This window comes from Nannospalax galili, unplaced genomic scaffold (genome assembly GCF_000622305.1).
Source record: "Nannospalax galili isolate Female #2095 unplaced genomic scaffold, S.galili_v1.0 scaffold856, whole genome shotgun sequence".
NCBI lineage: Eukaryota > Metazoa > Chordata > Mammalia > Rodentia > Spalacidae > Nannospalax > Nannospalax galili.
The window spans coordinates 1,523,172-1,536,058 of record NW_008339573.1 but is presented as its reverse complement, the minus strand read 5'-3'; the positions used below and the strand labels follow the sequence as shown (position 1 = coordinate 1,536,058).

Here is a 12,887-nt window from a genome sequence, read left to right as displayed (position 1 = left end):
TTTACCAGTTCCATCTATGTGAAGATAAGTCAAAGGTTCTGCTCGACCATGGTTGGCTTCGCTTGGAAGCATGGAGGAAATGAAATGATTCCTCTGTGTCCTCTTTACTCTTTATAGACTGGACACTGGTTCAAGTCCATCTGGTGGGGTCTCCTCAGCTTCCTTGATCAAGAGGACAGGTAACACACCTCCATTATAGGACATTTTGAGAGATGCTTGTAGTCCCCTGGAACTAGTCGACCTAGGAGGGCAAGGAGCAAAAAGTGTCCTTTATGTCCCTCTGACCAAATTATTATAGGCCTCAAAGTGTGTCTGTTAAACACCCAAGAAGGTTAGTTCTACCAGTCTGATATTTTTAATTATTGTGCGTCATGTAGATAAATCTGGGGCAAAGACCAGTTGTTCTCAGATAAACCTAACCTAGACATATATTTCTTGAAGTCTTAGCTTTTAAAAGACAGTGATATCCCTGATGAGCTAAACTAGGAGAACATAGTTCTCTTCTTTGGAATACTTAAGAATTCTGTGTTCTGAGAAAAGCCCGAACTAGTCACAATAATGTAGTCCAGGATTTTCTTGAACAATACCTCATCCTCCTAGGACATAAGCTGCTATTCCCAGTGTCACATCTTTGTTATTTACATTGCTCTTTGATATTTGTGAATCTTCAGTATAGAAAAGGTGGCACAGATAAATTAAGTAAATCTAAATTCTTTGTTTTTTAAAAAATATTTTATTTCATATTTTTATTTTATGTGTATGAGTGTATTGCCTGCATGTAGGTAAGTGCACCTGTGTCATGCAATGCCCAAGGAAGATAGAAGAGGCCATCAGATCCCCTAGGACTGGAGTTACGGACAGTTGTTAGCTGCCATGTGGGTGCTGGGATTCGAACCTGGGTGTTCTGCAAGAGCAACCAGTGTTCTTAACCACTGAGCTATCTCTCCAGCCCTTAAATTCTTTGATTTTAAAATATGTTTTAGATATATTTTCTACCAAAAACTTGAAGAAAAAAATTATTACAATGATTAAAAGATGTAATCCTTAGCAGAGAGTGGTGGCATGTGCTTTTAATTCTGGCATTAGGGAGGCAGAGACAAGTGGATTGCTGTGAGATTAAGGCTAGCCTGGTCTACATAGAGAGTTCCAGGCCAGACCCTTTCTCAAAAACAAATGAAAAAGAAATCCTTGGATTAAACATACCTCCTTCATAATTAAACCTGTGTCTAGGAATATACACAGAACCTAAGTCAGTTAATGAATAAAATAAGTAAAATAACTTGTAAACTCATAAGCATCAGGGAAGAGGATTATGTATGATCATTAAATTACTTTGCCACAATGTTTTTATTTTTTATTATATGCATTTATTATGGGAGGGGTCACATGCCACGGCATGTTTGCTGAGGTCAGAGGACAACTTGGTGAAGTCAAGCCTCTCTTCCCACTATGTGTGCCCAGGGATTGAACACAGGTTGTCAGGCATGGCAGCAAGTACCCTTACCTTCTGAGCCATCTTGCTGGCCCATCACCACCATGGTTTTAATAGCATGAATTGCATGTGTTTCTGTCACATATACATTCAAAGTTAACTCAGACTGCTGATGCTAGTGACATAAAACTATGACCTCTGCTAATTTAATACAGAGAAATTAAAGAGGAAATTTCAGAACTCAGATGAGAAGCACTGAGTGCTTGTGCTACTATGGTGTAGACAAAGGTTCAAGTAAGGCTAAGGGGGGAGAGTGTTTCCTTTACCCTCTGAAGACATGATCTGAGAAGTGGGAGCGGTAAGCATTCTGTAGGAAGTCACTAGCCTTCAAGATGTCCCCAGAAAGGACACCGATGTTAGCACTAGCCACCCTGAACAAGCCTCTGCAGATATTACAAAAGCAAAGCATGTGGGGCCTGCAAGGTGGCTTGTGGTTAAAGGAGCTTGCCATCAAGCCCGGCAACCTGAGTTCCATTGCTGAGATCCACATGGTGGAAGGAGACATGTGGAAGGAGAGAAGAGACTCTAGCAAGTTGTCTTCTGACCTCCACACACATCATAGTACATGTGCACACATGCGTACACATACTAAATAAATGAATGAAAAAACAAACCATATAGAGCAGCTTGTATTTATAAATACAAGCAGGATTGAGTTTTGCCTTCTATGAATGGTCTTTGAAATGCTAAAAGGGTTCCAGCTGTGGCTTTTCAAGTGCACCCAGGTTGCAGGGTGATCTGCTGATGGACGGTCCTGAAATATTCTTTAGAAGCCTTTGGACTTGGCTTGCAATCAAGAGACTGGTATCCAGTTTGCCGGGCAGACGTCTCCAAACTGGATCACCTTCACCAGCAGAAGGTTTCTTACACAGACTGGCCCACTGGGAGGTGGTTGGCATTCAACATGCATGATGACACCATTGGGGTCAGTTATTAAGAGGCCTCTGAGTGCAACCCCAGGACCTTGCAACAGCACACAGTAGTCCCAAGTTATTTGTCTCATTAAATCTGACAAGCATGTAATCAATGTTCATGGGGCCTCAGTGGCCATTCCTCCTTGGTATATTGATTCAGGCAAGATAGGTAAAATGGAAATCCACTTCACAGTACACGAAATTCCATTGGCTTTGTCACTAAGAACAGAGATTTCCATAGGACCCACAAAGGCAAAATCCAAAGCATAGAAGGAAGCACCAAGTGTTTCCCCTTAAAGTCAGCGAGGCTCAGCCCTTGAACTGTCCATTGATAGTACTGGGCCCTCAACAGGGTGCATGCTGGGTGACAGCAGGAGGTGGGGTGAGGAACTAGTGCCAAAGGCAAGTTTTGCTTGAGTGGAACCAGATCACAGTACATTTGACAAGCTTGTTCTAGAAGCACCAGGCCTAAGGGCTGCAGAGGCCACAATGCCTGGGGAAATGGTGCTCACGCACCAGGAGCCGAGGACAAGGGCAGTCCTCCCACTGCAGCTGCCATCTTTAGTTAACTTGGGAGCCATCCCAAATGAAAACTTTTAAATTGAACTTGGCAAGCCCAAGGAAACACATTTTGCATAAAATAAACAATTATTAAAGTATGTATTGTTTGATTAGAAATTTTACAGCAACTTAAGTACTAAAACACACTTCAAATGCCTAACTACTTAAACAATTTTATATAGGTTGGTGGCAGAATTCCCTGCAACTGGAGGAATACTTACTTCGTGGCAGTTTTACTCGGTGAAGCTCCTCAGATACATTAGCTACTATGATTATTTCATTGCTTCCTGTGAAATCATATTTTGTATTTTCCTTTTTGTCTTCACTACACAAGAAATCAAAAGAATTAATGAATTTAAGGCTGACTACTTCAAAAGTATTTGGAACTGGCTAGAACTGCTGCTTTTGCTGGTGAGTATGTAATCACATACATGATTTAAGGTCACATCTGAAACCACCAGTGAGGGATGTACCAAAATGGGCTTTTCTATTCACCCAAGACTTATTTTGAAAGCTATATACATCAAACATAAAAATGAGATGTCATAGTGCATTTTGCTACTGTGCCCTTAAAAGAGAGAACTCTGTTTTCTCTGATTTGATCCTTGGGAGGGCTGGCAAAACCTAGAGGTCTCCATACATAGTATGAGTTAATGCACACAGGTCTTACTAGCCATGCTCAAAAAGTGTATTCCTATGGAACTTAGCTCTGAGTGCTTAGCTCTGAGGCCCAACTGCTTGGGCTCCTGAGGTAGTAGACTCTATAAATTCAAGGCCAGCTTGGGCAATATAGTGATACATGATCTAAAAAAAAAAAAAAAGTCTGGGAAGTTGGCACCGTGGATGACAGTGCTTGCTCTTCAAATGTGAGAACCTGAGTCCCAATCCCTAGCACTCATGTAAAGAAGCTGGAAATGGTCATACACACCTGTGACTCCAGCACTGTGTGGGGCTGGGACAGGAGGACTGCTGGCTGGCAGCCTACCTCCAGGTTCAGTGAGAAGACCCTGTCTGAAAGGAATAAAGTAGAGAGTGATAGAGCAGGACACAAGAAAGTGCCCCACCTGCCTCTCTAGTATCCCCAATGACTAGCAAAGGGCAGAGCATTAAATGTTTAACTATGTTGAATATTTCTGGCAAGGAAAGTCAAAGGAAAATTGTCATCAGTCATGAAGCTCTGGTAGCTAAGACAACCTGGATCTGAAACTCTCTTAAAGCGGTTGTTGAGGCATTCTAAAAAGGTTTATTTAGTGTAATTGCAATTTCTTTCTTGTATTATTACATGGTAGAAAATATTAAGTTTTAGGTATCATGACACAGAAAGCCTCACACCACAGTGACATAATCATTTACACACTTGTGCTTTGTAATTCAAAGAAGCAGGCAGATAGATTAGGATGGCCAGGAAATTAGTGTCTCCTATGAGCATCTTGCTATTTTAAGTTCTGTTGAGAATTACTTACACTTCTACAAAAGCCCATGTCCTTGGTGGTTGCTTCACCAAGCAGAGGGAAAGTCAGCAGAGACTGTGGCTAGAGGCAAAGCTGGAAAGGCTAGTAGGGAAACCGAGGCTAAGGCAGTGTCTTCTTCAGAAAGCTGGGCTACAGTTTCCTGTGGGCTGCATCCACAGACACAGACTCACACCAGGAGCCATGGGCAGACTGGGGCCATGGCTGCTGACTGTGCAGTACCTCCTGCTGAGGTGCTGGACTTGGCCCATAATGCTTCTGAGCTTCTTGTGGTACAGCCTGCACTCCACGTCCCTAGCAGCTTGCAAACCATGGGGGTGAAGAAGGGAGTCATTTACCAAGGCTTCCATAGCTGGAGGAGGCATGACCCCCCTCATATCCACAGATCTCAGACTGGAAAGAATGAACAGCAGAAAACTGCTTATGAGGGTGTTTTACCATCACACTTCCTCCCAGGCATTGTGCTGTAACTGGAACAGAAGATAACATAGGGAATGTGTGGCATTTTTAAAAAGATAAATGAAAAAGCATAGACAATTACTGTCGATGTAATCAAAGAGACATTTATATGGTCTAAGACTCAGTTTGATCAAGTCCCTTTCCATGTGTCACAGCTGTATATAGATTGCCCAGGCTTCTCCCTTGTGTTTAATACAAAAATAGAGTTGATAAACCACTTTTGATCATTTTTTTAAAGCCTGTGTTCTATCTTTCCATCCCTTTTATTAAGATTCTGTTTTTTTTTTTGAGACAGGGTCTCCCTGTACCCACAGCTAGCCTGGAACTCACTATGTAGACCAGGCTGGCCCTGAACTCACAGAGCTCCACCTGCCTCTGCCTCTGCCTCCTGAGTGCTGGGCTTAAAGGCATACAGCACCACATCCCACCCTGTCCATTAAACTTTTGATGAAAGTTTTCATGTGTTTCTTCAAAGACTGTAAGACATGTAGAGCTGGAATAGTCTCCAACTTAACTCTTGTTATTTTCCCCTTCAGTTGTGTTTTCTGACTGTCTCCTTCTACGCACACTGTAATATGCAGACTTTTCTCTTCCTTGGACGGCTGTTGAAAAGTACAGAAAAGTATGCAGATTTCTATTTTCTAGCACACTGGCACGTTTACTATAATAATATAATTGCTATTACTACCTTTTTTGCATGGATAAAGGTATTTATATTTCATTATATTACATAATACAGTAGTGTCATAACGTATTAGTAAAACTATTATCTTGTAGGAAGGAAAAACATTTTCTCAACTATTAAGTGATTTTGAAAGTAATTTGGCAGAGCTGGTAAGGTGGCACAGCAGGTAAAGGCCCTTGCCACCAGCCTGTCCACCTAAGTTGGATCCCTGGGACACACATAGTGGAAGGAGAGAACTAACGACCACAAGTTGTCCTCTGACCTCCACATATGCTCAGTAGCATGCTTGTCCTGCCTCCCACCCACACGCACTTATACAGAATAAATAATTTTTTAAGAAGTAATTTGGCAGCCAGGCATGGTAGCACACACCTTTAATCCCAGCACTCAGGAGGCAGAGGCAAGTGGACCTCTATGAGATCAAAGTCAGCCTGGTCTACCTAGTGAGTTCAGGCCAGCTGTGACTACAGGGAGACCCTGTTTTTAAAAAAACAATAACAACAACAACAAAAGCCAGTGTGGTGGCACATACCTTTAGTCCTAGTACTTGGGAGGCAGAGGCAGACAGATCTTTGTGAGTTCAAGGCCAGCCTGGTCTACAAAGTGAGTTCCAGGCCAGCTGGTGCTACAGGGAGACCCTGTCCTCAAAAAGACCAAAAAAAAAGCAACAAAAACCCAATAGAGTTGGAGAGTTGGCTCAGCAGTTAGGAGTACTGGCTGCTCTTACAGAAGTCCTGGGTTCAATTTCCAGCATCACATGATGACTAACAACCATCCATAACTTCAGTTCCAGGGGATCCAATGCCCTCTTCTGACCTCTGAGTCACTGCACAACACAGGTGCACCTACCTACATTCAGGCAATACATTTATACACATAAAAATATATATCTGCCGGGCATGGTGGCACACACCTTTAATCCCAGCAACTTGGGAGACAGAGGCAGACGGATCTCTGTGAGTTCAAGGCCAGCCTGGTCTACATAGTGAGTTCAGGGCACTTGAACTCATGTGCATGTACCCAAACACACACACACACACACACACACACACACACACACACACACCAAACTAATCTGGGCATTGAATGATTGCTGGCAAATCCTCAAACAACCTAGATTATCATTAAGTATCTCCTTTAATTTGAAGAATTCTTCTGAAATTAATTTGCCTGATTCTGTGTCAATCACATTTGTTTTTTTTTCAGATATTCAAATTTATAAGCTTCAATAAGACAATGTCTCAGCTGTCATCAACCTTATCCCGCTGTATGAAAGACATAGTTGGATTTGCCATCATGTTTTTCATAATATTCTTCGCTTATGCCCAGTTAGGGTTTCTTGTTTTTGGATCACAGGTTGATGACTTTTCCACTTTTCAAAATTCCATGTAAGTGCTTATACATATGTAACTGTATTCTCTATATTTTCTAACTGCAAAATCACAGAAAGTTCCATGCTAAACAGTAGTTTATGAGTCTTGGTTAATTTAAACTTGGATTTATATTTTTATTTAAGATAAAAAAAATAGTCACTCAAAGTAAGATTTGTCACTGGAGAATCCAAATAGCTGGTGATATCCATTTTTTATTTGCTATCAGGTCAAGTTAGAAAAATAGCTTTCCTTGGAGATGGTTATATTGCTTAAGATAACATAACTTGACCCCATGCTTCTGTGTTTATTTCTTGAGCATATGAAATTTGTATTGTTTTCTTCCACAGGGACTTCCTTCTTAAGAACCACCCCCCCTTTTTTTTTCTTTCTGCATAACAAATCTTAAATTGATGGTCCTTGCTTATCTAACAAGGTGTATTTTTAAAATAGCTTTATAGGGGCTGTAGAGATGGTTCAGCAGTTAAAAGCACTGACTTCTCTTGCAGAGGACCTGAGTTCTGTTCCCAGCACCTAAATGATGACTAACAACTGTCCAGAACTCCAGTGCCAGGGCATCCGATGCCCTCTTCTGGCCTCCATGGGCATTGCATGCATGGGGTGCACCTACATACATACAGGCAAAACACATAAAATTTTTATAAAAATTAAAAAAAATCAAAAAGAAAGAAAAGTAGTTTTATAGTTTTATAAAGCCATGTGTGGTGGTGTGTGCCTATAATCCCAGCACTCAGGAGGCTGAGGCAGGAGAATTGAGTTTGAGGCCAACTTGGACTACACAACAAGATCCTATCTCAAAAGTCCATAAACAGGCTGGGTATAGTGGCACATGCCTTTAATCCCAGCACTTGGGTGGCAGAGGCAGTGAGTTGGAGTCCAGCCTAGGCTACATAGTGAGTCCCAGTCCGGCTGGAGCTACAGGGAGATCCTGTCTCAAAAAACACGGGGCAGGAGAGATAGTTCAGTGGTTAAGAACACTGGCTGTTCTTGCAGAAGACCCGTGTTCGAATCCCAGCACCCACATGGCAGCTAACAACTGTCCATAACTCCAGTTCCAGGGGATTCAACAGCCTCTTCTTCCTTCCACAGGCATTGCATGACAGGGGTGCACTTACCTACATGCAGGCAATACACACATACACATAAAAATAATAATAAATATTTTAAAAAACATAAATAAATGAAAATTTAAATTAATTTTATAAAAGGATAATGTTGGGGCACATGCAAATATTCCCAGGACTCAAAAGGCTAAGGCAGGAGGATCAAAACTTCAAGGTGAGCCTGGCTAGATGACCCGTCTCAAAAAAAAAAAGGTGCTTTATTATAAAGCACTCAGTTAACAGACAACAAAACTCCAGAAGTGAGAAGTGAGTCAATAGAAGTCTTACAAAAGTATTTACACTTTTCTTTACAAGTGAAATACATTCATAGGTTACTCATTTGAGGGCTGGGGATGTAGCCCAGTTGAGAGAGTGCTTGCCTAACATGCACAGAGTCCTAGGTTCAATTCCAGCACCATATATACCAGGCATAGTAGCACACACCTGTAATCCAGCACTGGGGAAGTGGAGACAGGAGAATCAGAAAGTCAAGGTTGAGATTAGTTAGTTGCATAGCAAGTTGGAAATTTGTAGTGAACATGAAAAAGATTTTAGTTCTAAGAATTCTGTAAAGTTTCTTGTCTGTGTCCTTTACTAGATTTTTCAGAAACTATCTAAAAAAAAAAAAAAAAAAAAGGAGTCTGAAATTGCCATCTTTTTCCACCCATATGCAAATAACCAAAAAATAAAACGTATAAATTATTTTTTCAGAAAGGTTCTCACTATTTAACCCTGGTTCACCTAGAACTTGCTACATAGACCAGGCTGGCCTTTAACTCACAGAGATCCACCAGCCACTGCCTCCGGAGTGCTGGGATCAAAGGTGTGTACCACCACACCCATCCTTAAAATGTATGTTTTATAACTTTTTCCTGAAACCATCCTTTACTAAATCAGTATTGGGAAGAATAGGGAGGTAAGTACAGGACAGAAGTCTAATTTCCAGAAGTCTAATTTCAAGTTCTGCCACTTGTTACTCGATTTTCTGGACCTTAATTTTCTCCTCTGTAAGATGAAGGGGACTAGTGCGCTCCCCAAAGCCCTTTGAACTTCAAGTGATGAAACTGAGGTGTCCTGTAGCTTACTGTGGGTGAATTATGCTTATATTCCCAGCAACTTCTTGATCCTTCCCTAGGATCTTAGCTATTCTAAATGTTACATAATAATAAAACTTGGTAATACAAAGACCGACAACCACCATAATTCACAGTCTTACTTGTAGGAAGGACAGAAAGGTGTAAGACACAAAAAGAAATGGATAGAACTTGCGAGTTGGTTTCTGAAGGGGCTTTTGCTTTTGATGATATGCTTGGGTTATTCAAGTCAGCCCCATCTCAGGCACTTGTCTGGAAGGGATCCCATCTCCTGCCACTTCGTTATAATTAACACATGCCAACTGTACAAACTGACGACGTTCACTGTGGCACTTCTGGAAAAGCATTCATTGTGCCCTTTAGGTTCTTTCCCTCAGTTTCTACTCCTCTGCCTCTTTCAGTCTCTGACAATACCTCTGCCACTTTAAAGTCTTCATTTTTATTCGTTTCCACGGGAGATAAACATATGCTATTTTTCTGTTTCTGTATTTTAATACGTCCTCCGTTTCCATCCATTTTCCTATAAGACACAATTACAACCTACTTTATGTTACGGCTTAATCGTACTCCATTGCATGCATGTGCATGTGTGCATGTGCATGTGTGTGATGTTCTTAGCCTAGGTTCATTGTACAAAGTTATGGGGTTTGCCCCCACATTTGTCTATGTGTATGCCATGTGCTTTGCTCATAGTCTCCCCTTATCCTTTCTTTCCCTGCTAGCACCTTCCTTTTCTCAAGCCCCTTTCTATATGCTGTTTTTTTAGATCTAGATTCCACATGTGAGAGAAAACATGATGTTTGTCTTTCTGGGACTAGCTTACTTTGCGTAATATGATGATCTCTGGTTTCATCCATCTTCTGGCTTCATTAGTACTGTCAGTTTTTCTCACTGTTGTAACCAAATGTCTAACAATAAGTGACCTAAGGTGCTGGGGAGATAGATGGCTTAGTCAGTACTTGAAGGCCTAGGAACATGGTAACTTTCTCCAGAAAAAAAGCTTTCTCCAATAGCCCTCTACTTTTTAAATTTTTTTTTATATGTATGAGTGTATTGCCTGCATGTATGTGAGTGTACCCATGTTGTGGAATGCTGCGGAGGTCAGAAGAGGGCTTCGGATTTCCCTAGAACTGGAGTTAAGGACGGTTTGTAGCCGCCATGTAGGTGCTGGGAATCGAACCCAGGTCCTCTGCAAGAGCAGTCAGTGCTCTTAGCCACTGAGCCATCTCTCCAGCCTGTGACTGACCAAATCAACAAGGTACAAGCAGCTTTCTTCCTTCTGACTGAGTGAACTATCATGCAGAGTGTATCAAGATACCATTAAAAAATTTTTCCCAAGGGGACTGGAGATACAGCCTAGTTAGTAGAGTGCTTACCTAGTATGCATGATGCTCTGGGTTGGAACCCCAGCACCACATAAAATGATGTGGTACACTGTGATCCCAACACCAGGAAGTGAGAGAGGAGGATCAGGAGTACAAGGTCATCCTTAGCTACATACCAAGTTTGAGAGCAGTCTGGACACATGAGACTTTGTCTCAAAGACAAAAACAAAACAAAATTCTTCCCAGGTTTCCTCTTAAATAGCACACATAATTTATAACAGATATTCGTGGTGCTATGTAAACACAATTTCAGGTTAAGGGAGAAAATGAATAAGAGATAGTAATAATAGAGGGTGACTATGAGCAAAGTACAAGGGTGTACATGTATGAACATGTCATCATGAAATACATATGCTAACTTACGTTTATAAAACATGTTTAAAATCCTAATTCTGGAGCTGGAGAGAAGGCTCAGTGGTTAAGAGCACTGGCTATTCTTGCAGAGAACCCAGGTTCACTTCCCAGCACCCACACAGTGGCTAACAACCAGCTGTATCTTCAGTTCCAGGGGATCCAACGCCCCCTCCTGGCCTCCATGGGCATTGCATGCATGGGGTGCACTTACACACATGGAGGCAAAACACTCATACACATAAAAATAATTTTTTAAAATACTAATTATACTTCTACCATTATTATTGAGGGCCTTAACTTTATATCTCCATGTCAATTTTAAGGTCAGAAAAATGAAGATTTGTAATATTGTAAATAGTATTTCATATCAAAACCAAGACTTCATAGTTATAAAGAGAATAAAACAAACCTTGGAATAAAATGATCTTCCTAAATTATTCATTTAGAAGAAATCATGGTATTACTGCTTACCTGTCAGAGCACTTGACATTAAGAATGGTGTGAATTCTTGGTAATTTAAGATCTCTAGTCCAGTAGCCACTGTTTACCAGGTATCCAGTGGGGAACAGTTACTAGCACTTCGGACAAGCAAGTGATGAACTGATAGAACCTTTATTTTATCCAAACTTGAAGTGATTTAGAGAAAAATTAAATGTAGCATTGACAGCAGAAAGATTAGGGCTCTTGGGTCTAGGTAAGTTGAAAAATCATTTGTTGGGCAAAGCCAAAATTTTTCTAAGTTTTAGAAAGGCACAGGAATGGACAAGGAAACCACTGACAAAACCAGTTTTTAACTATATTTTAAGGTTCAAATCTTATAGATAAGCATTGAACTCATATTGTTCAAATAAATTCAAACATATTATGATAGTTAACCATCAACTTGACAAAATAGAAAATTACCTGGAATAAAGGTTTAGACATGCTTCTGAGGGATTGTCATGATTATGTTCATTGAGGTAGAAGACCCACCCACCATAGGTGGCACCATTCCCTAGGCAGAGGATCCTGGACTGTATAAGGATGGAGAGAGGGAGCTGTGCACTAGCATGCATGTGTTAATTCACTGCTCTCTGCTCCTGACTATGGATGTAATGTGACTAGGTCCTTCAAGTTTCTGCTGCCTTGCCCTCCCTGCAATGATGGGCTGTAATCTGGAATGTGAGCCAAATAAACCCAATCACTCCCCACTTTTTCACACAGACAGGGTCTCTCTTAGGTTGTTTTTGTCAAGGTATTTTATCACAGCAACAGGAAACAAAACTAGGATTCTTATCACTTCCTAAACTATCTGTTCAGCTGAGGTACCTTTGATCTTGCCTTTAGGGTAGTTTTTTTTTTGTGTGTGTATATATATGCATGTTATATGTATATATTTGTGTGTGTACATATATGAGTGTGTAGGCCAGGCCAGAGGTTGACGAGTGTCTTCCTCAATTGCGCTCCACTTTTTTTTTTGGTCTTTTTGAGACTGGGTCTCCCTGTAGTGCCAGCTGGCCTTGAACTCACAGAGATCCTCCTGCCTCTGCCTCCCGAGTGCTGGGACTGAAGGCATGCTCCACATGCTCGGCTTTCCGCTTTTTCAGACAGGATCTCTCACTGAACCTGGGGGCTCTCTTATTGGATAGGCTGGATCCACCTGTCTCCACCCCCCATCCAGTGCTGGGATCAAAGATGTGTGCCTCTGTGCTTGGCTTTTATGTGTGTGCTGGGGATCCAAATTCAGGTCCTCATGCTTACACTTCAGGCACTTTACCAACCAAACCATCTCTCCAGCCCAACCTTTAGCAGAATTTTCTATATCCAGTTTATTGAACTCTTGTTTTTGTTGTTGTTGTTGTTGTTGTTGTTGAGAAAGGGTGTCATGTAAGCCAGGCTGACTTCAAACTTGCTATGCAGCCAACGCTGGCAATGAACTAATAACCCTCCTGCCCGTCTCCACTTCCCGAGTGCTGGGATTCCAGATGTGTTCTGCCATAT

General features: G+C 41.4%; 1 protein-coding gene and 1 pseudogene across 4 annotated transcripts in view; one reads left to right on the top strand and one right to left on the bottom strand.

Annotated features, from left to right (window-relative positions):
• Pkd2l2 (polycystin 2 like 2, transient receptor potential cation channel) overlaps window positions 1–12,887 on the top strand; it is a 101,457-nt gene that overhangs the window by 73,546 nt on the left and 15,024 nt on the right. For 3 of the 4 annotated variants that reach the window (XM_029564131.1, XM_029564129.1, XM_029564130.1), the window contains 2 exons: window positions 3,150–3,378; window positions 6,787–6,968. In XM_029564131.1, the coding sequence (XP_029419991.1) occupies window positions 3,150–3,378; window positions 6,787–6,968 (411 nt within the window). Of the gene's footprint in view, window positions 1–3,149; window positions 3,379–5,431; window positions 5,603–6,786; window positions 6,969–12,887 lie in introns of all 4 variants that reach the window. The other variant, XM_008834326.3, reaches the window with a different exon arrangement.
• Window positions 2,204–2,965, bottom strand: LOC103735171 (annotated as a pseudogene).